This window comes from Mesoplodon bidens, assembly GCF_964165515.1.
Source record: "Mesoplodon bidens genome assembly, chromosome: 3".
Classification (NCBI taxonomy): domain Eukaryota; kingdom Metazoa; phylum Chordata; class Mammalia; order Artiodactyla; family Ziphiidae; genus Mesoplodon; species Mesoplodon bidens.
The window spans coordinates 93,421,102-93,446,178 of NC_138178.1; the positions used below are offsets into that span (position 1 = coordinate 93,421,102).

General features: G+C 46.9%; 1 protein-coding gene across 1 annotated transcript in view; it reads left to right on the plus strand.

The window, feature by feature from the left end:
• The window catches only part of EHD4 (EH domain containing 4), an 89,817-nt gene that overhangs the window by 48,081 nt on the left and 16,659 nt on the right, over positions 1-25,077 (plus strand). The window contains exon 4 of the mRNA XM_081230189.1: positions 21,997-22,409. Coding sequence (XP_081086315.1) covers positions 21,997-22,409 — 413 coding nt within the window. The remainder of the gene's footprint in view (positions 1-21,996; positions 22,410-25,077) is intronic.

Genomic DNA, 25,077 nt, shown 5'->3' on the forward strand with positions numbered 1-25,077 from the left:
CCACAGCAGTGAGAGGCCCGCGTACAGCAAAAAAAAAATAAAAAAATAAAAAAATAAAAAAAAATAACGATGACGAAAACTGTAATCAGGGAAGTCCAGACACACTTACCTGACACATTGTTTGAGCTTGAAAGACAAAAGACTGGGTTTTGAAGGCTGCGCAAGACAGGAGAGAGAACATTTAGAAAGGTCCAGATAAGAGTGACTTCCCCTCTTGTGCTTTTGGAACAGGGAGGACTAGAGCGGAAAACACACACGTACATGGAGGAATGAGTCTTTTTCCCTAGAAGAGTGAGAAGGCTTGGAGCGAGATATTAGCCAGGTCCCACAGCAGCAGAGGCTCTTCTGAGAAGCACCTGGAGAGCTGAGAGCTGGGGGCTGAAGAGGCCGGCGGCTCCCAGGGCCAGGCGGTTACGGCAGGTGCTTCCTGTCCTCCAGGTGGACCACACAGCCCAAGGCTGGACTTCACAGAGAGTTTCTGAGGGGGGCCTGCCATGCCTGCTGAGTACCCCAGGAGAAGAAGTTCAGGCCTTACTTGGGTAGTATTATAAATAAGAGTAGAAATAATCATTAAATAAAGGGGGAGTCGAGGCAGCACTATCCCCTCCTTCATTCTGTTCACCACCACCCAATACAGACACGGCTCAGGACCATCCCAGCATCTCAGACTGCGGTCACCTGAGCTCACTGGACATGTGACCCTCATTACAGGTGCTACTCCTGTCCCTGCCTTCCCATCCTGTGGTTGGTACAGGGTGTTTTTTTCTTTTTTCAGTTTTATTGAGATAGAATTGACATATGGCACTGTTTAAGCTTAAGGGGTACCACATAAGGATTTGACTTACATACATCACGAAATGGTTACACAATAGGCTTAATGAACATCCATCATCTTACACAGATACAACATTAAAGAAATAGAAGAAATTCTTTTCCTTGTGATGAGAACTCAACTTTCATTTATAACATACAGCAGTGTTAATTATCTCTATCATGTTGTACATTATATCACTAGTAGTTATTTATCTTATAACTGGAATTTTTTACCTTTTGACAACCTTCATCTAATTCTCCCTCCTCCCACCCTGGTACAGGGTTTCTTAATTTTTTGTTCTGTTTCTGGGGTTTTGGGTTTACGACTGTTCAGGCTCTCTTAGCTCCTCTCCCTGTCCGCTGCCGCTCCTCCCAGCTTTAAGGCATCCCCAGGCTTCATCAGCACGCCCTTCTACCTTCGCCCTTGGATCCAGAAGTTGAGCGGACAGGACCCAAGGTGGAGCCTTGAGGTACTCCAGTAGAGACTGCCCTCCACGTTGACAGCAGTCCATTAATGAACAAGTTCCGTCGAGATGCAATGAGCTCCTGTGTGCCAGGTACTAAGCTAGGAATTGGGAGCAGAAAGATGAACAAGGTGCCGCCCCTGCCTTGGAGTTGCTACAGCCTAGTGTGGTCATCCAGCCAGTCACTGATGCACCAAATTGTTCTGAAAGGAAGCTGTCACCTACATAGAGAATTATTATTCATTCAACAAACACTAGGCAAAAAAGATGGACATGGTCACTGCCCTTATGGAATGGGAGAGTCAGACAAGAAAAGCAGGTAAACAAATGAATAAAATCATCGTAAATAGTGATGAGTGCCAGGAAGGAAATAGATAAGGCATTGAGCTCAATGAGAAGGGGTGAGGTGGGAGGACCACAGTCTCGGAAGGTGGCGGAGGCCTGTGGCTGAAAGTTCAGAAGGCGGCGGCCTTGCAGAGGTGGGCAGGTCAAGGTTTTGCAGGTTTTGGCTGACCAAAGATATATAAAAGATATATAAAAGAATAGACTTTCAAGACAATCAGATATTCACCCATGGATTTCAATTCCTGCATATTCATGTTTTTTTCTGAGGCCCTTTTTTTTTAGAACCTACACTATTCAGTCTGTAAACCCAGAGTCAAACATGTTGCTTTTCTAGGTCCAGTCAAGGGACTGAAGTCCCTGTGGGCTGTCCTATGTCGTATAGCGGGAAACACGCGGGCAGGAGAATTGGACTTCCTGGGTTCCAGTTTAGCTCAGCCATCTACCAGCCATGCAGCCTTGGGAAAGTTGTGAATCTCTGTGGGAAATGAGGGTAATAATAGTACCTACCACATAATGCTGTTGTAACTGAGTTAATACCTAGAAAGCAGAAAATAATACCCAGCCTAGCACATAGTAAGTGCTCAATAAATGTTAGCTGTTATTATTACTCTCACCATCTCAATGTGGTGGTGGTGGTATAGGCCAGAGTTTTCAAAGGCTGAATTTAATATTGGTTGGTACTGGTTTCTTGCCTCTTAAAGTCTTCTGTCTCAGAGTAGGGGAAATTTTTGTCAAGTTATTTGAAATGTGGAGTTTGTTGGTCAGGGACTGAATATGCTGTGTTTGGCTAAGCGTTTTTACCTTTTTTCCCCATACCTCGGTCATTTTATTGATAATTAGCTTTTAAATTTTGAAATCACATGTTTCTCTGGAAGTGGAAAAGAGACAACACTAATTGATCATCCGGTTTAAAAAATATTTGGTGGAAAAAGAATTTTAAAATAATGGACAGATACTGTGTGTGTGATCTTTTTGGCACTCCTTTATCTTAGAAGTGATGGTATAAAAAGCAATGGGTAGGGCTTCCCTGGTGGCACAGTGGTTGAGAGTCCGCCTAACGATGCAGGGGACACGGGTTCGTGCCCCGGTCTGGGAAGATCCCACATGCCGCGGGGCGGCTGGGTCCGTGAGCCATGGCCACTGAGCCTGCGCGTCCGGAGCCTGTGCTCCGCAACGGGAGAGGCCACAACAGTGAGAGGCCCGCATACCGCAAAAAAAAAAAAAAAAAAAAAAAAAGCAATGGGTAATAGTAGGGGCATGCTAGAGACTATTCATTCAACACACATTTATATTGATTGCCTGCTGGGTGCCAAGCACTGTCCTGGATTCAAAAGGAATGAGGCACAGCCCCTGGCCCTGGTGCGCACACTTGGCTGGGGTGGATGGACCTGCAAACAAGCCACTCTGAACTGTGCATTACAGGAGTTCTGAACAAGAAGTGGGGTATGGGAAGTAGGCTGTCAGCAAAGCTGCTAAGGGAAGGGACTCTTCTTCCCCTTTTTTAAAAAATCTGAATTTTCTCTCTCTCTCTCTGAACAATTCAGTGGGGTTTGTTTGTTTTTGTATATTTACAGAGTTGTGCAATCATCACCACAATGAATTTTAGAAAATTTTCATCACCCCAAAAAGAAACATTGTCCTCATTAGCAATCGCTACCCATTCTCCTCCCCCCAGACCCTGGCAACCACTAATCTACCTTCTGTCTCTGGATTTACCTACTCTGGACATTTCATATAAATGGAATCATACAGCATGTGGCTCTTGTGTCTGGCTCCTTTCACTTAGCAAAATGTTTTCAAGGTTCATCTGAGTGAAACAGTGCTTCATTCCTTTTTATGGTTGAATAAAGATTCCATTGTACAGCTGTACCACGTTTTATTCGTTCATAAGTTGGTGAACATTCGGGTTGTTTGCACTTTTTTGGCTATTTTGAATAATGCTGCTATGATCATTCATGTATGAGTTTTTGTGAAAATGTGCATTCTTGGGGCTTCCCTGGCGGTCCAGTGGTTAAGACTCTGCATTTCTACTGCAGGGGGCATGGGTGGGTTCGATCCCTGGTTGGGGAACTAAGATCCCACATGACGCAGGGCACAGGCAAAAAAAAAAAAAGAGAGTGAGAAAACGTATGTTCTTGATTCTCTTGGGTATAAATCTAGGAGCAGAATTGCTGAATTATATGGTAACTCAGTATTTAATGTTTTGAGAAACTGCCAGACTGTTTTCCAAAGTGAGTACATCATTTTATATTTTCATACACCAGTAGTGTACGAGGGTTCCAGTTTCTCCACATTCTCATCAACACTGTCATTCTGCTTAGAGCCATCCTCATAGGCATGAGGGATATTTCACCGTGGTTTCAATTTACATTTCGCTAATGGTTAATGATGTTGAGCATCTTTTCATGTGCGTTGTGGCCACTTCTATATTTTCTTTGAAGAAATGTATATATAGAGGCTTTGCCCGTTTTTAATTGGATTATTTGTCTTTTAATTGTTGAGTTCTAACATTCTTTATTTTTAAAATTTATTTATTTATTTTAATTTTTGGCTACGTTGGGTCTTTGTTGCTGTGTGCGGGCTTTCTCTAGTTGTGGTGAGTAGGGACTACTCTTCATTGCGGTGTGCGGGCTTTCTCTAGTTGTGGCGAGCAGGAGCAACTCTTCATTGCAGTGTGTGGGCTTCTCATTGCAGTGGCTTCTCTTATTGCGGAGCACGGGCTCTAGGCATGTGGGCTTCAGTAGTTGTGGCATGCGGGCTCAGTAGTTGTGGCTCACGGGCTCTAGAGCGCAGGCTCAGTTATAGCACACGGGCTTAGTTGCTCCGCGGCATGTGGGATCTTCCCGGACCAGGGCTCGAACCCACGTGCCCTGCGTTGGCAGGCGGATTCTTAACTGCTGCGCCACCAGGAAGCCCGAGTTTTAACATTCTTTATATGTCCTATGTACTAGTCAAATATATGACTTGCAAATATTTTGTCTCATTTTCTGTGTTGTCTTTTCACTTTCTTTATGGTCTAGCCTGAAGCATTAAAAGTTTTTAATTTTAATGAAGTCTAATTTATCTGTTTAAATTTTTGCCACTTGTGCTTTTGTCCTAACCCAAGCTCATGAAAATTCACTCCTATATTTTTCTAAGAGGTTTATAGTTTTAGCACTTACATTTAGGTCATTGATCCATTTTAAGTTAATTTTTGTATATGGTGTGACTTTAGGGCCCACCTTCATTCTTTCGCATGTGTGTATCTAGTTGTCCCGGCACCATTTGTTGAAAAGACAGTACTTTCTCCACTGAATTGTCTTGGCACCCTTATTGAAAATCAGTTGGCTATAAATGTGGAGGTTTATTTCTGGATTCTCAATTCTATTTCAATGATCTGTATGTCTGACCTTATGATGCAGCTCTTCTTGATCAGAGACTCCAGGTAAACGTGTGAGTTCATCAACCCACAAGGTCAGGGCCGTACAGGATGAGGTGAGGATAAAGTGAGTTGATGTGACATCTTGTCACGGTACTTATCTGGTGCACAGTCAAGGGAAAGATAACCTGGCTGCCCTAACTACTGTTATTCTCCTCGAGACAATGGAAGGAGGTTGCAACAACGGGAAGATGTGTGAGCTCAGAACCCTCTGGAGGAATGTGAGTCATGCCTGTGGCTGGAGTGTGTGTATGTGGCGGGTGGATGCACACGTCAAGAGACTGGGTTTATCCTGGAGGCTGCGTGGAATACTGAGGAGTATGAGGTAGAGGATGACATGGTAGAGAATTCTGTAGGAATTCTGTAGAGTAGAACTTACTTATGTCCACAGGCTCGGATCATGAAGCCATTTTTATATTTAGAGCTTGAACTCAATGACTTGTCTCTGAGCTTTGTTTGAATTTGGCAACAACAGAAAAGGGTGCATCCCCAGTGCCTGGGGCTGATTGCTGATGAATTTGTTGGCAGACCCTGTTTTCTGGCCAGAGCTAAGGCCAGTCTGAGGTTGGGTTGTGAGGTCCTGGACATCACTTGCTTCTTGGGCCTCCAACAGGAAATCCTGCTTTCTTTTTGTTTCAGGGAAGTTTGCTGACAAACACATTCAGACTCCTTTTCCGTCGGTGCCACAGGAAATTCCACACCATGAGTGTGGCTCCTTCTGCCCCTACTGTGAGCACATCATGACCGTGACTCAGAATGGCATTTGCCAAGCCCTGGAAGATATCTTTAGTTTTTGTTAATACCTTAAATGCATACTCCGTGAGAAATGACTGCTTCTACCCAAATTTTAAACCTACCTAGACTTTTAAATGAAAAATGAATTTTTTTTTAATTGGATTAAGGGTACTTCCCATAGAGAGCAGCTCATGCTCATAAAACATTTCATAGACATTGGGATACAGAGATTAATCAGAGAAAAGGTTTGCTCCTTACTCTTTTGAGTGCTAATAATATAGCTGACACTTGCACGGTGCATTGTCAAGTGTTTTCCATATATTATTAACTCATTTGCTCCTTACAAAAGCTGTATGAGGTAGGAACTGCCCTCCTATTCTATAGGAGAGAAGACTGAGACACAAAGAAGTTAAGTCCACAGTCCTATAGCTAGCGTGGTAGCCAGTCTCCAAAGACACCTCTTGCTCCCACCACTGCCAACCATGAACCATGCCTTGCAGTATTCATGCCCTTGAATCTGGGATGGCCTCTGGCTCACTTTTTGATCAGTAGAATTCAGCAGAAGTGATGCTGTATGACTTCCCACGTCTAAGTCATAAGAAGCCCTGAAGGTTCCACCTGGAGCTCTTGGCATGTTTATTCTTGGGAAGCCAACCACTATTTTAAAAGTCCAGCTGCCCTGAGACCTCCATACTGTGAGGGAAGCCCAAGCTAGTCACATGGGGCAGCCGAGAGGCTCAGGCAGCCTCCGACTGGCCCAGCTGAAATAGGAGCAAAGCCGTGGAGGACCAGCTCAGTTGAGCCTTAAGATGATTCCAGCCCCAACTGCCACCTGACTTTCACCTCATGGCAGACCCCCATTGAGACCCACCCAGCTGAGCCCAGTCAACCCTCAGACCGGATGTTAACCACAAGAGGCAATGACATAAACACCCCTGCCCGTCTGTCTGTCTGTCTGTCTCTCTCTCTTTATCTCTCACACACACCCACTGGGGCACATTTCCACATAACTGACACTTCTCCCCTGCACACACCAAACCTCCTGGGTTTTTTTCCTTTAGTTTTTTTGTTTGTTTGTTTGTTTGTTTGTTTTTGCGGTACGCTGGCCTCTCACTGTTGTGGCCTCTCCCGTTGCGGAGCACAGGCTCCGGATGCACAGGCCCAGCGGCCATGGCTCACGGGCCCAGCTGCTCCGCGGCATGTGGGATCCTCCTGGACCAGGGCACGAACCCGTGTCCCCTGCATCGGCAGGCGGACTCCCAACCACTGCGCCACCAGGGAAGCCCCCTTTAGTGGTTTTTGGTAGTAGTCTTCGGGAAAGGTAGTACACGCTGCCCTGCATTCTCATTCCAAGGGTAGTGGGGGACTTCCCTGGTGGCGCAGTGGTTAGGAATCCGCCTGCCAATGCAGGGGACACGGGTTCGAGCCCTGGTCCGGGAAGATCCCACATGCCACGGAGCAACTAAGCCCGTGCGCCACAACTACTGAGCCTATGCTCTAGAACCCATGAGCCACAACTACTGAGCCTGGGTGCCACAGCTACTAAAGCCCATGTACCTAGAGCTTGTGCTCTGCAACAAGAGAAGCCACCACAACGAGAAGCACATGCGCCGCAATGAAAGAGTAACCCCTTCTCACCGCAACTAGAGAAAGCCCACGTGCAGCAACGAAGACCCAACACAGCCAAATAAATAAATAAAATCCTTAAAAAAAAAAAAAAAAAGAGTAGTGGGAAGAGGAAGAAGCTTCCTTACGTTGAACATCCACCCTGCACCATGCTCTGCTAGGTCCTCTTGGTCCATTGCTCATGCACATACCATGTGTCAGGTACCAGGCGCTTTAGTGTTAACAGCACCAAGATAGACCCTGTTGCTGCTTTCTGAAACATATTGGGGGGGGGGGGTGAGGTAGATGGATGAGCTAAAATGCAGAACAAATGAAGTTGATACAGAAAGTTGAAGGAAACAATTACAGAGTCCCACAGCAAGCGTAGTCCTTCTTCTTCTTTTTTTTTTGGATCCTAGTTCCCTGACCAGGGATCAACCCCATGCACCCTCTGCAGTGGAAGCACTGCGTAGTCTTAACCACTGGACCTCCAGGGAAGTCCTGGGTGGTCCTACTTTAGATGGGTAGTGAGAGGAGGTCTCTCTGAGGAGGTGGCATTTAAGCTCAGACCTACAGAATGGAGGGGCTAGCCTGGTAGAGAGTTGTGGGAAGGGCATTGCAGGCAAAGGCCAGAGGGAGCGGGCAGGTCAGGGAAGGCTGGAGGCTGGGGAGTGGCCGGGAGGTGGTGAGCAGTGAGGTCAGGAGGGGCTGCTGGTGGGAGCTGTTGGCTCCGCCCTATCCTTTCACACTGGTGAAAGGGACGTGGGACACAGCTCAAGTCCATTTTGGTAGGTTTTCCAAGTTTGTGATCATCTCTTCCTTCACTTGATTTGGAGGTGGCAGAGAGCACAATAGCCTTGACAGTAGATCTGTAGAAAGGGTGCTGAGAGAATGCAGCCACGGAATGCCATTGGGGGAACCTGCTTCAGAGAATGACCCAGAGGAGGTGTCCTCTTGTGGCAAGGGCCCTGGCTCTTGTCACATTTCCAGTTTTTTTTGCCATAATCCTCTTTCTGGTATCTGGGGGTATTTCTCACATGTGCCGTGACACTTTCCTCTAGAAACCTCCAATTCACCTGGATTCTTTTCGTCTCTTTCTCAAAACCATCCCGTTCGAATCCAAATCACGATGCAAAGCACAAGTCAGACCGTTTATTCAGCGTTTCGCCTGCCTCAAGTACTCTTCGGAAGTACCACCATTTTGTGTGGATGTGTGTACATGCTGAGATGAAAAATTCAAGTGACAGAAAGTTAAATGATGAAGAACATTTGTCCCACCCACATTCCCAGTTCCTCTCCTAGAGCAAAACCCAGCAGCAGCCTCTTGGGCTTCCTCTGAGTAAGAAGGTCCTCTGCTCACTGCTCTGCACCAAGATTTTTCCACTTAGTAAATCTTGGAGCACAGGCAGGTCGGGACTTTAGAGCTGCCTCCTTCATATTCCATCATATAGCTGTGCCAGAATTAATAGCTGGTGTCCTTTGGATAGATGACATTCAGGCAGTTTCTAATCTTTTACTGTTACAGACAGTGCCACAGAATGCAGATAGTTTTGCACATACAGTGCAAGTATATACAGTTTGCACAGTCGTGTAACTGTAAGATACACTGCTAGCAGTGGCATTGCTGGATCAAAAGGAACTGTGGTCTTTTTACTGTGTTAACTGATGCCAGAATGCCCTCTCTAGAAGATGTGCCTGTTTACATTCCCACCAACAATACAGAAGTGCCTGTTTCCACACATCCTCCCCAATTTAGGGCATTACCGATTTTGTTTTCATCTTCGCTTTATCTTTGCATCGTCTGATAGGTGAATGGCATCTCATTATAATTCTAATTTCATTCTCACTGTTCTTGTGGTTGAGCATCTTTTCATATTTACAAATCTTCTCAAAGCAGTTCCTTTCCGGAGATATTTGACCATTTTGAAATACTGTTGGTAACTACATGGACTTTTGTTTAATTAATAAGTGAGTCTTTTTTTAAAATAAAGACCCCAATGTGGGCTTACATGGTCCCCCCTGACTTGATCTGTCTTTCTATCTGTGACATAAACTCAGAAATAAATATCTCTGAGTAATGGTTTGGCTTTCGGAGTGGGTTAGCTGATAACTTAGTTGCTGGAGCTGGTGTTCATGACTGGCTGTTGTCCAAATGCTCACAGAACACTCACTCATGGGAATGTTTGAAAGGAGGAACAGGGCAGGGCAGGGGGTCGGGGTCAGAGGTCGCTTGCAAGTCATTTGTTGATCCAAAGTTGTCACCCTCTGGGTTTATCATTTCTCTGCGGAAAATTATGACTTGAAGAAACATTGTCTGTTTGCCCTTCTGAACCACAAAATGACAAGATGCATTGTCAAAGTTGAAGCCTTGTTTGTAAATATTTGGCCTCATCACACTTGGGTGGAGTCTATATACCATTGGCATTTTGCCTCAAGAAAATCCAATGCACGTACAAACTGCCTTTGTCTGATTTATAGACATATTGTATGAGACCTTCTTACCTGAGGTACACAAAGTCCACTTGAAAATGAGGAAGAGGCAGTTTCCATGTGTGTGACACTTGATTCCTGGACTCTATTAATTATAGTATTAGAAGGTTGAATCTGATGACTTCCTCAGCATCCTTGAAAGTCTCAAATTCTGTGACTTTTCCTCTAGTAATTTCTTTCAGTATAGAAGAGTTTGGAATTAAATGACAAGGAAATTAATCTTTCAGGGCAACTAACTGCCGCTATGGAAACATGCAAGGACCTTCAGATCAGCCCAAAATGCCATAGCACATGAGTCCAGTGGAATGAATATAATAAAATGAAATGTGTTCCTTGCTAATCTTATCCCCTAGAGTTAGTCACTGAATATTCCTGTAACCATCCAGATGGTTTTACATTCTTATGCTGGTAATGGAACTTGATGGTATCTACTATACAGGCACTAAATGGATTTTCCTGAGAATTTGACATTTTGTTTCAGAAAAGCTTGATATTCAGAACCACCATATATATCTTTAAGATTTGAAGGAATTCATATTGATCATCTGACCCATCTGATAGATGTAGAAACTGAGGCCATGTAAAGTGAAGTGGCTGAACCAGGCTCCAGGACATGTAGGTTTTTCCTAGAAGATTTTCACCAACTTCTCTCTCCAGCAAAGAGCCTCAAATGCTGTGTACTGTTGCTGTCTTTTTCTAGGGCTCAGACCTGCTTCTTAACCTAATTTTTAACCTGAAATGGAAAATGAAATATGAAACCCAATTTTCCCTTTGGCTTGGTCACATGACCAGAAGCAGTCACGTTCACTGTGCTAAATGTTCAGGTAGAGCCTTTCTCAGTTCCCCATCTGTCCATGGTATGCTGTGATTTCATGATGTGGGGGCTCTTCGGGGTCACGTGGCGCCATCTGCCCCATCGTTATCTTCACAACATCCCCCAGAGGAAGGAGAGACAGGCTTTGGGGCTAGCTTGTTTATTTTAGGAGGAAACAGGCACAGAAAAGTTAATTCACAAGGTCTTGGACTAAATTCCAAAGGGAGAGGAGTGGGAAGAGAAGCTAGAGGATAAACAACATCAAGCCCATCCCAGGACAGGCTCGGTCCTTGGTTTAATTTAAAATGTGGTGTGTTCAGTGGCCAGATCACCCTCAGGCCAGGCACGGGGAGGCAGGGAACTCTGTAACTGTGGGGATATTCTTGTAGCCAGTTACATTCCCCAAGCGGTGACCATCACCGTCTGAAAACTTTGAGGGGAACACACCCCTCCACAAAAAGAGGTGACTGCTGTGCAGATGTGGAGGCTGCAGTGCCCGTCCTCTCTGAGAGTCTTGTTGGATCCGGGAAGGGGCTTAGTATCAGCTCACCCCCACGCCACCCACCCCAACTGTGTGTCTGGTCAGCTGCGAGGAGGCGAAAGCCGGCTGGAGAAGAGAGGGGAGGTGGGGAGGGAGGCAGGAACAGTGTCTGTACTCACTGCACACCTGCGTGTTCCCGCTGCTCTTCGGGCACAGCTGAAGGGGGGCTGCCTCTGTCCACAGCGGGGTGTGTAGCAAAGACACCACCCGCAGGGTTTCTTGAGATGGCAGTAAGCTGGAAAGCACTAGAAATCCAGACCCTAGTTGTAAACACCAGTACAGAAGGAAGGGAATGCCACCTCAATAATATTGCTAGCCCAGTCCTATATGGGCCAATGATTTTTTCCATGGTTATTTTTTTTATTACAAAAATAATATATGTTCATCGTAAAACACTTAAAAACTACTTTTTAGGGCTTCCCTGGTGGCGCAGTGGTCGAGAGTCCGCCTGCCGATGCAGGGGACGCGGGTTCGTGCCCCGGTCTGGGAAGATCCCACATACCGCGGAGCGGCTGGGCCCGTGAGCCATGGCCGCTGAGCCTGCGCGTCCAGAGCCTGTGCTCCGCAACGGGAGAGGCCACAACAGTGAGAGGCCCGCATACCGCAAAAAAACCCAAAACAAACAAACAAAATAACCTACTTTTTAATTTATTTATTTATTTTTGCTGTGTTGGGAGGACTTCTGTGCGAGGGCTTTCTCTAGTTGTGGCAAGCGGGGGCCACTCTTCATCGCGGTGCGCAGGCCTCTCACTATAGCGGCCTCTTGTTGTGGAGCACAGGCTCCAGACACGCAGGCTCAGTAGTTGTGGCTCACGGGCCTAGTTGCTCCGCGGCACGTGGGATCCTCCCAGACCAGGGCTCAAATCCATGTCCCCTGCATTAGCAGGCAGATTCTCAACCGCTGCGCCACCAGGGAAGCCCAACAACTACTTTTTAAAAGACCAAAAAGAAGAAAATAAAAATCACCTCTAATCCCACCATCATGGTGTACACACAGTGCAGTGCAGTGGATAAAATTGCAGGCTCTGGGATCAGCGTCCCTGGGTTTGAATCCTGGCTCCCCTGGGAAATAGCTGTGTGGCCTTGGGTTACGTTTATTTTTTTTTTCTGAGGAATAAATCAAATTTATTGAGCACCTACTATGTTCAGTGGTAGATCCTGGGTGTAAGGTGGTAAGCAGAATGAGGGGTGGTGTTTGCCCTCAGAATTTCTGTCGTATAATCACCAAATAAATATATCATTATAGAGAATAAGTGTTATGAAAGAAACATCACTGATGCTGGAAGAATATGGCACAGGGAAGCTGACTTAGTGTACAGTGTTCTGTGTTAGGCTTTTGGGTTCTAGACATGATGACGGTCTCATCTAGAAGACAGGCTGTGGCAGAGAACAGACCCTCTCAGGAGGTGGGGAGGTCCAGCTCCACTCAGGTTGGGGAAGGCCTCCTGAGGGGAAGTGCCCCAGAGGGATGCATAACTGGAGATGGGAAAGAGGGAAGACATCCCAGGCAGAAGGGAAAGTCAGAGGCAGAGACCTGCAGGATGCTTTGGAGGAGCTGCAAAGAGCCCAGTGTGGTTTCTGGGGTGGGGAGGGTAGTTTAGTATGAGAACTGTGAGAAAAGGCTGGGGAGGTAAGCTGGGGCTAGTCGCCAAGACTCTGTAGACATTTATTCTAGAAGTAATCAGGGACTCACAGTTGGGGAGATTATCTGAGTTCTGAGAAGGGGCGGGGATCATTTGAGGGCTGGATGGCAAAGGACGGAGCCCCGGGGACAGGAAGGGCAGTTAAGGGCACTGCCAGCACTCTCAACGCTGTCTGGACAGTCTGTGCTGGACAACTGACTAGGTGCTGGAGGGACACAAAGATGGACATGACACCTCGAAGAACCCTGGGAGAGGGGCCGGTGTTACACGAACCAACACCGTAGGTGCTGGGGAAGGGGTATGAATGCCCTGCATGCAACGGAGCTGCTAGCTCTGGGAGGAGCAGGCCAGGGCCCCGCCAAAGAGGAGGAGAGGTCTGAGCAGAGTCCTGGGCTGTGGCTGGCTGGGCGAGTGGCCTTGCCCACCCCAAGAAGGGCACTAAGGGCAAGGGCAGAGAGAACCTGGCCTCGGTCTGAATGTCCTCCATTATCTTGCATCCTTTTATTGACACGCATTTTGTTTAAAACTCACTTAAGAGGAAACTTGGCTTTGGGAGGAAACTGATGCATTTTTTTCTGTTGTTCTATTAAAAATAGGCTGCCAAGTTTGCTTCCTCAGGGTCCCCGCCCTGTGTTTACCTGAGCCAGGCGGCCACTGCTGAAACCCCAGATGCCATTTCCTGGTGGGTCTTTTCAGCAGGGATGGTGACCACGGTCTCCACAGGGCTGTGACGGAAGCCCCTGATTGGGTGGAAAGGGCCACTTCCTTCCTGCCTCCCCCCCTTGTTCCCAGAACGTGGAGCCAGGAATGCCAAGCTGGGATCTTCCACAGGACAAAGTCTCTTTCCCAGCTCGCAAAGCTATATAGCTTTGGGGTCCTTTTGCAAAGATAGAAAGTGTATTTTTAAACAACTGGACTGATTACATCTCTGTTTTGTTCCAGACTGTTAAAAGTTCCATTGGAAAGTCTTATAGAATCGAAATGTCTATAATTGAATGATGAATTTTTAACATATATCGAGCATCATGGGGACAGTTCTATTATTGTGTCGACTCTTGTGCCCTCCACGGACACCTTACCTGCACACATACATACACTACACCCACATGCAAGCTCACCTGCACGCGTGCACACACACACACACTCCCAGATCTGTGTGCACCCTGGGCCTTGTTGCATTCTGCCCAGCTGGAACTGATTCTCATAAACTCAGAACATTCTCTCCCCTGATCTGTCAGCATGAAAGGCTCTTTAATCACCTAGGCCACGAGGCAAGGCACTGTGAAATTACACGACTCTCAGAGTTTCAGTGGACAAGCCAAATTTTACATTAACCTCTGTGGTTAAGACTATTTCGACTGTTGCTAAATCCAGCTCCATACATGGCCAGATTTGCGACATAGTTCCCTGATGAACAGATTTCAACTTCCTGATGTACTCGGCAGTTTGTAGAGATGTATATCTTCAAACAAGTTTAGCAGGCTTGGATTTTTTCCTTTCTTTCCTTCTCCCTTTCTTTCTCCTTTCCAGCCTTCTGTCCATCCTTTCTTCCTTTCTTCTCTTTTCCTTTCTTTCTTATTTACTTTTACTTTTTAAGTCAGTTTTATTGAAGTATAGTACATTATAATGCACTCACTTTAATTGTACTGCTTGTTGATTTTTGACAAATTTGCAAATTTACTCATGTACTCATGTTTCTCGTGTAACCACCACCATCTTCAAGAAATAGAAACTTTCTGTCACCCTGAGAAGTTCCTTCTTCTTTTGTGCCACTTTGCAGTCAGTCCCAGCCCCACCCTCAGCCACAGGCAACTCCTGATCTGCTCTCTGTCACTGTAGCTTAGCTTTGCCTGTCCTAGAATTTAATATGAATAGAATCGTACAGTATGTGCTCTTTAGTGCCTGGCTTCTCCCACTCGGCGTGTTTCTGAGATTCACCCGTGTGGCTGCATGTGTCAGTAGCTCATTCCATTTATCACTGAGTAGTAATCCACTGCATAGAGGCACTGCAGTTTATCCATTCACCTGCCAAAGGACATTTGGATTATTTCCAGTTTGGGGCTCTTCTGGGTAAAGCTAGCAGCCTCATTTTTATGGCAGTATGTCCCTCAGCAACAGTTCCAAGCATATCCTAGGCACTTGATAATTATTAATTAATCCATTAAAAAAAATTTTGTATTTGAAATGTCTTGTTAAATTCCAAGATGTTTAGTGTATTTTTGATTTCCAGAGAGACATGTTCAAACAGATTGTTTCAAGCAGGGAAGTTTAGGGGAATTCCCTGGTGGTCCAGTGGTTAGGACTCTGTGCTTTCACTTCCGAGGGCCTGGGTTCGATCCCTGGTCGGGGAACTGCTCTTAGTTCTAGAGCCCGCGAGCCACAACTACTGAAGCTTACGCAAGGTGGGGCCCAAAAAAAGGGGGGGGGGCGGATTTTGAACATTTTCCCACAGAAAATATTGAGTCAGTGTAGGAAGCAGGGTAGGAAGGGCCCCCCCTCTCAGACATTCCCGGCCCAGTTGGGAGGCACCTGTGAACTAACGGAGTACAGTTCTCTGGGGGGGCTAGGGGCACGCTGTGGGAGCCCAGGAGGGCTGGAGGTCACAGTTGGGTCTCTAAGGCTGAGTCAGAGCTGTAGTGTTTCCACTCAGAAGTAGGCACCAGGTGGACAGTGCTGTCCAGACCAAAGACAGTCAGCTCAAAATGTAAGGACACTATGTAGGCCAAAAAAACAGCAGCCAAGGGCACGTTCAGTCTGAGGGCCACTGGTTTTCAATGTTGTTTTAAGTGGTAGCTTCATCACAGACCTACTTAGCATAGCGTGGCTGACTGTAGCGGTGACAGGGCTCTGACTGCCCCCTGTAACAGAACTTCTGGGGCACTTCCTTGCTCTCCGCCTGTTGAGTACAAATGTTTGCCCTGAGCTGTCCCAGCCAACACAGATGTGCACAGGCCTTTCCTAAGCCAGAGGGGAAATCCTGTGGTTGGAATCATCGCTCTGTTTCAGGCATAACTCAGGGTCTTTAAGACCAACTGGTAGAACTCCCTCTGTTTCACAAGCAAGGAAAGAAAGGCCACTAGCTCTATTCGTAAAATATGAATGGTTTGTGCTCGGTAGGTATATTCTATTAGCTATTTTCTGAGCACTGATTCTCTCACTTGGCTCAAGCATCATTGCATTGTCACCTTTACCCTAATTAATTTTGTTTTCTCTGTGACTGCAGACTATACCTCACCCCAGCCAGGCATCCTTCAACAAATATTTATTGTGCCCCCGCCATGCATTGGGGACTAGATATGAGGATTTTTTAGATAACCAGTAGATAACATCTTGGAGAGCTTTCTAGGTGCCAAGATGATTCTAAATGCTTCACATACATTAACTCCACAGCCCCATGAAGTATATGGATACTATTATTAACCCTATTTTACAGATGAGGAAATGAGGCTCAGAGAGGTTAAGTAACATGCCCAAGGTCACAGAATTAGTAAGTAATGGGGATAGATTAGATCCCAGGCAGCCTGAGTCCAAAGCCCACAATGATAATCACTGTCTTGTGCCACCATGAGGAAGATGTGGTCCCTACGGTTAAAGAATTTATGATCTAATGAGAGAGCCCTGTATATCCATTGGATTATAATCCACTGTGTAAAGTTGTTTAGTAGGAGAATAAGCAAAGGATTCTGGGAGCTCAGAAGAGGGAGTAAGTGAGTCCACCTTTGTGAGGGAGGGGGGCAGAATTAATAATGAAAGTTTATATTTATTGAAAGTTTACTAAGTCTCAGCGCTGTGCTGAGCATGTTAAAAGCATTTTCTTTTTTTTTTTTCTTTTTTAAAAATTTATTTATTTTTGCTGTGTTGGGTCTTCGTTTCTGTGTGCTGGCTTTCTCTAGTTGCGGGAAGTGGGGGCCACGCCTCACCGCGGTGCGCGGGCCTCTCACTCTCGCGACCTCTCTTGTTGCGGAGCACAGGCTCCAGACGCGCAGGCTCAGTAGTTGTGGCTCACGGGCCTAGTTGCTCCGCAGCATGTGGGATCTTCCCGGACCAGGGCTCGAACCCATGTCCCCTGCACTGGCAGGCAGATTCTCAACCACTGCACCACCAGGGAAGCCCTAAAAGCATTTTCTTATGCAGTCATTCAACAACCTGGTTTTACAGATGAGAAAATTGGAGCTTACACAAGTTAAGTAACATGTCACTTAAGTTTCCCCCAGGTGTTTTGAAGAATGATGAGGATTTGGGCTAGATTTCTAGGTCCTAAGCCAAAGGAGAAGGGCTTGCCAGGGCCTAGGCCCAGCATGAGCAAAGATGGCAGAGCTTTCATGAATTTTAAAATCCGTCTTCAAATAAGCAGATTTAAATTCTGTGTTTCCTTAGTTCTGTGCTGTACCATCTAACCATGTATTGGTAACTTTTTAGAATAAAAAGAAACTATTTTAAATGTGTTTTGTTTTACTGACCAGCAATAACACAGACACATCTTTGCCATCCCATGCCTTGGTCTTCATTCTAAGGCAGTGATCGTCACACTTTACTGGGCATTACAATTGTCTGAAGAGCTTATAAAATGCCGGTCACCCTTCTCGACTTTGAAATGAAAGTGTCAGATGACAAGAAAGCAAACTCTTAAGTTTACTGCATGCATAAATATTTCTAATATTATATTTTGAAGTTACTACATAGTTCATTTCCCTTGTGCCTAAAATATAATCTTTTCTATTCAGAATGATGACCAGTCCTCAGTGGAAACCATAAATCATTGCAGGCTTCAGTTTCATTCACCATCCTATGCTTATTAAAGCCAGAATAATGTATAAATATGTTGTAGAGGCTTTGTAAACAACTCTCATTTAGCCAAAAATAAAATTATATCTGTATACTCTAAAAAGTAATAATAAAGTAAAATAAAATGCAAGTCACCAAGCCCAGCCCCAGGGATTCTGATTCCATGGTTCTAGGGAGAGGCTAGGAGTCTAAATTTTAACAAACCCCATACTTGATTCTGTTGCAAGACCAGGCTTTGAGAATCAGTGGTCTCTAGGTCCTTCTGAATAATTTTCCTTCAGCAGGCAAACTAAATAACATATCATTAAACTAGATCCTTTCTTTAAAATCAGCTGGAACAGGCTTCCCTGGGGCCGCAGTGGATAAGAATCCACCTGCCAATGCAGGGGACACAGGTTCATTCCCTGGTCTGGGAAGATCCCACATGCCGTGGAGCAGCTAAGCCCATGTGCCACAGCTACAGAGCCTGGGCTCTAGAGCCCGCGAGCCACAACTACTGAAGCCCGTGCGCCTAGAGCCCGTGCTCCTCAACAAGAGAAGCCACCGCAACTAGAGAAAGCCCGCGCACAGCAACGAAGACCCAACACAGCCAAAAATAAATAAATAAATAAATAATTTTTAAAAAATCAGCTGGAACTTTTTGGTAGATAGATATTTGGTGCCTTTCTTATATCATGAAGGTATAAGAATTGAGAAGACCTATTCAGCCTTAAAATGGAAGGAAATTCTGATACATGCTATAACATGGATGAACCTTGAGGACATTATGTTAAGTGAAATCAACCAGTCACAAAAAGGCAAGTACTGTATGATTCCACTTATATGACGTATTTAGGGCAGTCAAATTCATAAAGGCATAAAATAGAATAGTGGTTGCCAGGGGCTGGGGGAGGAGGGGATGGACACATTGTTTGGTGGGTACAGTTTCAGTTTGGGAAGACGAAAAGCGTTCTGGAGATGGATAATGGTGATAGTTGCACAACAATATGAATGCACTTAATGCCACTAAACTGTACACTTAAAAATGATAAAATAATAACAACAATTGTATGTGGGGGAAAAATTGAGCAGACCAACCTCTCCTGGCTTTGATAATTCTTTGCTTTCTTCTGAGACACTTGGTGATTTTTTTCACCTTTGATTGTGTTGCCTAATGTGTAACAAGCAATCCTTTTACACCTGCTTAATGACAAACAAAACAGTTCTACTCCCCTATACTACTTAATCTTATTAAGCTTTCAACATTACTTTAAAACAGAAGAATACAGACATGCAGCCATTCCTCCTGAGATGAGTACTGGCTTCACTTATAGTAAACTTACATCTGGTGGTTCCGTTTCCAGTAACTTTTTATTTCACTGAAGCAGTAGAATGAAGTTTTTTTAAAAATAACTATTAGGAACCCAAATTTAAGTGAAAGTTTAAACACATGAGGTACTATTGAGGCCAACTGCTGAACCCAGGTGGCCCTTGGAGGAGGAGAGACGTATCTGCATGGCTGGATTTGCACGGTGCATGCACATGGGGGAGGGGACAGCTATTGGAGTGGCAAGTTTCTTTTGGCACTGACTGTAAGAGCATCTAGAGTATGGAAATATTCAAATGTGGGGATAGATTATTTACCAGTCATGGTCCTTGGTAGCAAACCGAAGAAGCTGATTCTGGCTAACTTAAGCAGAAAAGGAATTTTTCAGAAAATCAGGCTGTTCGCAGAATTGATGGGAAAGTTGGAGAGCTGGGCTCAAAAACTAGGTTAGGAAGCCACCATCACTGTCTAAACTCAGCCACCTCTGCCAGAAATAAATGCTCATGTTCCCTGTGTCTTTGCATCATTCCCTCAAGATTCAACACCATCCTCTGGTAGGAGATGATTGTCTGATTCTAGATCACCTACCTGTACCCCAGCCTGCTAATGAGTTGGGCAAGAGTCTGTCTGCCACGCCTTCAGCGTCTGTGGCCCCCGAGGGACCCTCCCACAACCCCCACCGGACAGGAAGGGCGTTCAGCAAAATACAACTCGTGTCCTCTCCAGTGTGCACTCTGGACACAGCCTTTTCTTTCATCTGTTTGTGAACCTTCAGTTACCAAGTGAGAGAGGCTTGGGGTCAGAGAGATAAGTCGATCATCCCTATTGGAAAAGTAAATCCACAAGCAGGGCCCTCAGTGGGTGGTTCCAAAATGCCCTCCTGGTGCCCAGGGAACAGCACCATCTTTCATCTGCTGAGGATCTGCTACCTGGGATCTGGGCTCTCTGGCACACAAGTCAGCTTCGAATGACAGAACCTGTGTTGCCTTAGGAGGAGGTTTGTTCTGGCCTCAGAGGGACAGAACTCGAGTGGAATCTTGACTCTGAATATTCACATACTACTCTGTGACCCGTTCAATAGGTCTTTGATTTTCCTCTGATCTAAACTGGCTGCTGACAGCAGTGAAAATAAACTCTAGCCCACGTTCCGGGAACTACCTTTGTCCTCCTTGTCCCCGGTGGAGTCAGGGAGTGATACAGAGAGAAAGAGAAGTGAAAAGCCTGAGCTGGCAGCATACGCACACGTGTGATGACATAAAGCCCCGCGTCTGGGGGCTGTGGTTTCCCCTGGAGAGGAGGTTGAGGCTGGGGCTTGCGGAGGGGTGCATAGAGGGCTTCAGCATTTCTGAATGTTTTCTTTATTTAAATTTGTCTGAATCCAGTTTGCTTGTCCACCTACTCCCCTTACACCTGTTCTTCAATTCATGGAAACTTTAGTCCACAGACCCCCTTTATTTCTGCCTAATAGCTCATTCTCCTTTAGACACTTTCTCATCTACCTTAGATGCCTCACTCCCTCCACCCCCAGAGTCAACCAGAATCCCAAAACTGGTGTAACTTATTTTTTTCTGTGCTGTGGTATATATCCATAGGCTGTTGAGTGGACCTTTGTTGTTTACATTGTAAGTGAATGTTCTCAAACTGTACATGTCCTTTTGAAACTGATTTTTTACTCACCAATTTGTGAGAGATTGCCTGTGTTGACAAGTGAAGATCTAGTTCATTCGCACTGCTATGTGGTATTTTGTTATATAAATAAACTAGACTTCAATTTTCTTAAGTATGTGAAGCAAACAAGACCAAGTGTCGGGCTTCCCTGGTGGCGCAGTGGTTGAGAGTCCGCCTGCCGATGCAGGGGACACGGATTCGTGCCCCGGTCCGGGAAGATCCCACATGCCGCGGAGCGGCTGGGCCCGTGAGCCGTGGCCGCTGAGCCTGTGCATCCGGAGCCTGTGCTCTGCAAGTGAGAGGCCTGCGTGCCGCAAAAAAAAAAAAAGACCAAGTGTCATAATTTCTTAAAGGTACAAGGTGGGTATATCAGCGTTCATCACATTATTCTCTAGACTGTTATATGTGTTTGGAAGTTTTCAAAATCTAAAAAAGAGGCAAGAGCACTAAAGTAGAGTCAGGAAGAATCCCATCTGGGTTCTGATTGGGCTGCACTGAGGCTCTGATTCCAGAGCTAATCAGACTGAGAATAAAAATAAACCTGTGGAACTGGCCCCTCTTGTTTGCTTCTCGTGGGACTTACCTCCCTGGAGAAATGCCTGAAAATCTTGACCAGGAGAGCAGAGGAGGGTTGATTTAGCTGCATGATTTGGAGTGTATTGGTACGTGGCCAAAGTGAACTAAACAGAATTGAAATTGGCGAGAGACCATTTCCTGGAATGGCTGTGAGACACAATTTTTAAAATATTTACAACATACTTAGGATATAAATAGTCCAAATGATAAATATAGGTCACAGTTTTGGCCAGGCCAACCTTTGATCTCCTTAACACTCTTAAAAACTTAAAGAGAAGGCGATTTCTCTTTTGTGGTACTTCCTGGACACCCCATGGGACTCCAAGTGGCCTCTAGGTTTTCTTCCTTCTCCAGCTCTGGAACTTTCAGAAAGGTGAGACTTTGACAGAAATTAAGAGCTTTTGACCCATGGCCTGCATTTTTACAGAGCCATTGATCAATTTTGCCATTGAGCCAAAAGACTGTACTAGGTGAAACAAGAGACTCCTGGGGGACTAAATGAAGTTACATATATGGAAGTAAGTATTGCCCAATCAAAGTGACCACAAGCCTCTCTATATCCCCTATTTCGTTCCATGGAAGGGCTCCCAGGGTCCCCAGCATTAACTCGATGCATCCAGCCCAGAGGGCCCCATTTGAAATGATTCTCAGGTAGTGAGGCCTCCCCTGCCTCCAGCTTGGAGACGGGGCTCTCTCCTCGGCAGCTGCTGAAGAGCCAGGTAGTTCCGAGTCCTCCCGGCAAGCGTGTCCCCGCAGCAGCCGCCTGCACTAATGTGCCCTTCCCTCCCCCCAGGGTATGACTTCTGCCAGGTCCTGCAGTGGTTTGCTGAGCGGGTGGACAGGATCATCCTGCTCTTCGACGCGCACAAACTGGACATCTCAGACGAGTTCTCGGAGGCCATCAAGGCCTTCCGGGGCCAGGACGACAAGATCCGCGTGGTGCTGAACAAGGCTGACCAAGTGGACACACAGCAGCTGATGCGCGTCTACGGGGCCCTCATGTGGTCCCTGGGCAAGGTCATCAACACTCCCGAGGTGCTGCGCGTCTACATCGGCTCCTTCTGGGCGCAGCCCCTGCAGAACACTGACAACCGCTGGCTTTTCGAGGCCGAGGCCCAGGACCTGTTCAGAGACATCCAGAGCCTTCCTCAGAAGGCAGCAGTGCGCAAACTCAATGACCTCATCAAGCGAGCGAGGCTGGCCAAGGTAAGCTGGAGACCCCCCGCGGCAGCCTTTGCAGGGGACCCTCGCCACACTCTCCTCTCTAAGGGAAAGTTTGAGGGAGGCTCCACTCCAGGAGCCTCGGGGGACAGGACGTGGAATGGGTTAGGAAGAGAGCCCCACGATCAGTATCCCTCTTTAGATTCTGTCTCCTAGCTCTGTGATCTTGGGCAAGTGACTCAACCTTTCCAAACCTGTTTTCTAATCTGTAAAATGGAGCTAATAAGGGCACATCCCAGGGTGCTTGGAAGTGTTTAGTGTGACCTGGTTTGCAGAGTGCTCGGTGTAGTACCTGGCACACAGGGCGGAATCCATGCCCTCACCACCTGGATGCTGCTGTTATATTAGGATGGTGGGAACGTAACCGCTGAACCAGAGAGAGGTGGCATCGATGGGACCAGTGGGGTGCCAAGATGCCACCACCTGTCACCCTGTGCCTGAGGCATAGAGCCCCGTGTCACATAGACACAGAGGGGCCCCAGGAGGAAGGTTGGCTCAGCCCAGCCCATCAAGTGTGCCGGTTTGGGGGCGGGGGGCACACCACATCCCCATTCCAGGCTGTGACTTCCACTCCCTCACCTCGTGGCTGAGCCTTTCAGCAGCCCCCGGAGTCTGTGCCCGACAGGGGTGGGCAGTAATCTGCTGACCACCCTCAAGTAGTCGATTTTGTCATGTCTCTGAAGAGAGAGGAGGATGTGACTCCTCTAAGGAAAAGTATAGAAAAACATGGTTCTTTAAAAACTATTTGTAGCGCTTCCCTGGTGGCGCAGTGGTTAACAGTCCGCCTGCCGATGCAGGGGACACGGGTTTGTGCCCCGGTCCAGGAGGATCCCGCATGCCGCAGAGCGGCTGGGCCCCTGAGCCATGGCCGCTGGGCCTGCGCGTCCGGAGCCTGTGCTCCGCAATGGGAGAGGCCACAACAGTGAGAGGCCCGTGTACTGCAAAAAAAAAAAAAAAAAAAAATACTATTGTACATTTCATAAAATCATATTCCTCTAACGCTACAAGTGCCTCCAGAGTTTACCTAGTCCTGGTGATGATCAGAAGCACCCAGGAGCTTTAAGCAAAAAATCCCCAGAGCCTCTGATTCATTTGCGTGCATGCATGCGTGTGTGTGTGTGTGTGTGTGTGTGTGTGTGTGTGTGTGTAAAGCTCCCCACGTGATTCTGATGATCAGCCAAGTTTGGGAACCAGAGGTCTATCCTGACTCCCTAATTTTACAAGCACAAGGTAGGTTAAGTGATTTCTCCAGGGTTACCTAATCCATTAGTGACAAAGTTAGGACTAAAAGACAGCCCTCCTGGCTCTCAGTCTTCTTCTCAGTCTTCTGCTTTGGCCTGTCTCTTCTGCTAGAACTGGTCCCTGGGCCTGCCTTTCCAAATCCACAGCTACCCTGGTCAGGAAGTGCGGTGGGCTCACTTCTCCTTCATCTGCTGGTGGCAGAGAACCCATGTCTCCTCCACTTCCTCTTGCTGCACCACGAGTGGCTTCTGCTGTGGCCTGGGGGCCCACGGGCCAGCCTTCTGGAGTCCACCATCACTTTGCCTCATTCAGTCAGCAGCTGCTCAGCATCCCTGGGCCAGGGCTGGGCAGCCTGGTCTTGGGGAGGAGGGGATGCAGAACCCCCCCTTACAGAATGGGGAGCTGTGTGTGACTGGGGTGTGGACACTGTGCTCTGAGGAGGGGGCCTCGCCGGGGCGGGATAGGGAACAGGGAGGGCTCCACGGAGGATGACTTCCGGGCGGGTGACCAGCTGTCCAACCCCTCCTCATGGCTCGTCATCGCCGCCCTTATGCCAGCATGCTCACAGGGCAGCATCCCTCCTATGTTGAAAGAGACGCCTCCCTGGCTGCCCAGCCCCACCCATAGTCCCTGGATCTGCTCTTTTCCTCTCTACTCAGCTGCCCACCCAGTGCGTGCTCATGCCCTCCTCCCATGCGGCCCAGCTAATCTGTAGTCATCTGTGCTCTGTGAGTCACTGCTGTTTTAACTTTTCTTCTCAGTACCATCTGCTTCCTTCCCGAACTACAGCCACTTTTGTTCCAATTCTGCAAGGCTTGTAAATCCACTGATTTGCAGCTCTCCTGAAATGATTTCCCTCCCCTGCTCGTCCCGGGTCTGATGCTTGGTGGCAGGAAGTCCGTTTTTGCCCATTTAGTGACCGCCCCCCGCCACAGCGTGTGGTCTTTCTCTCCTCCAGCTGATACAGCTGAACTTAACCTTCAGTGTATGTAGTACCCGACGTGATTTTATAACCAAGCCTGGTAAATGACGTCATAGCCTTTGCAGATTTCAAGATCTTTTAAACTATTTTTAAATGCCCATGGCCGTTTTTAATTTACCAGTTGCTGCTGAGGGCCTAGTGACTGAAGACGCAGCTGTCGTTAGTCATATAAATAAATAAAGAGCAGAGAGCTCACTGGGGGTGCCAAGCACATGGGACTTCGCTGCCATCCTTGAGTGTTGGGCCCTGTGAAGGGACCAGCATGGCCTGGGTTTAGAGAGGCACAGAATGCTGCTGTGTACTGACGCCGGGAATAATGAAAGCCCTTGTGTAGAGGCGGGGGGCAGGGGCAGGGGGCGGTCAACTTGCTGAGCTTACTTCTAGGAAAAAAGCTTGTCTTTTTTTTCCTAAGAATAGTATCTGTCTTGT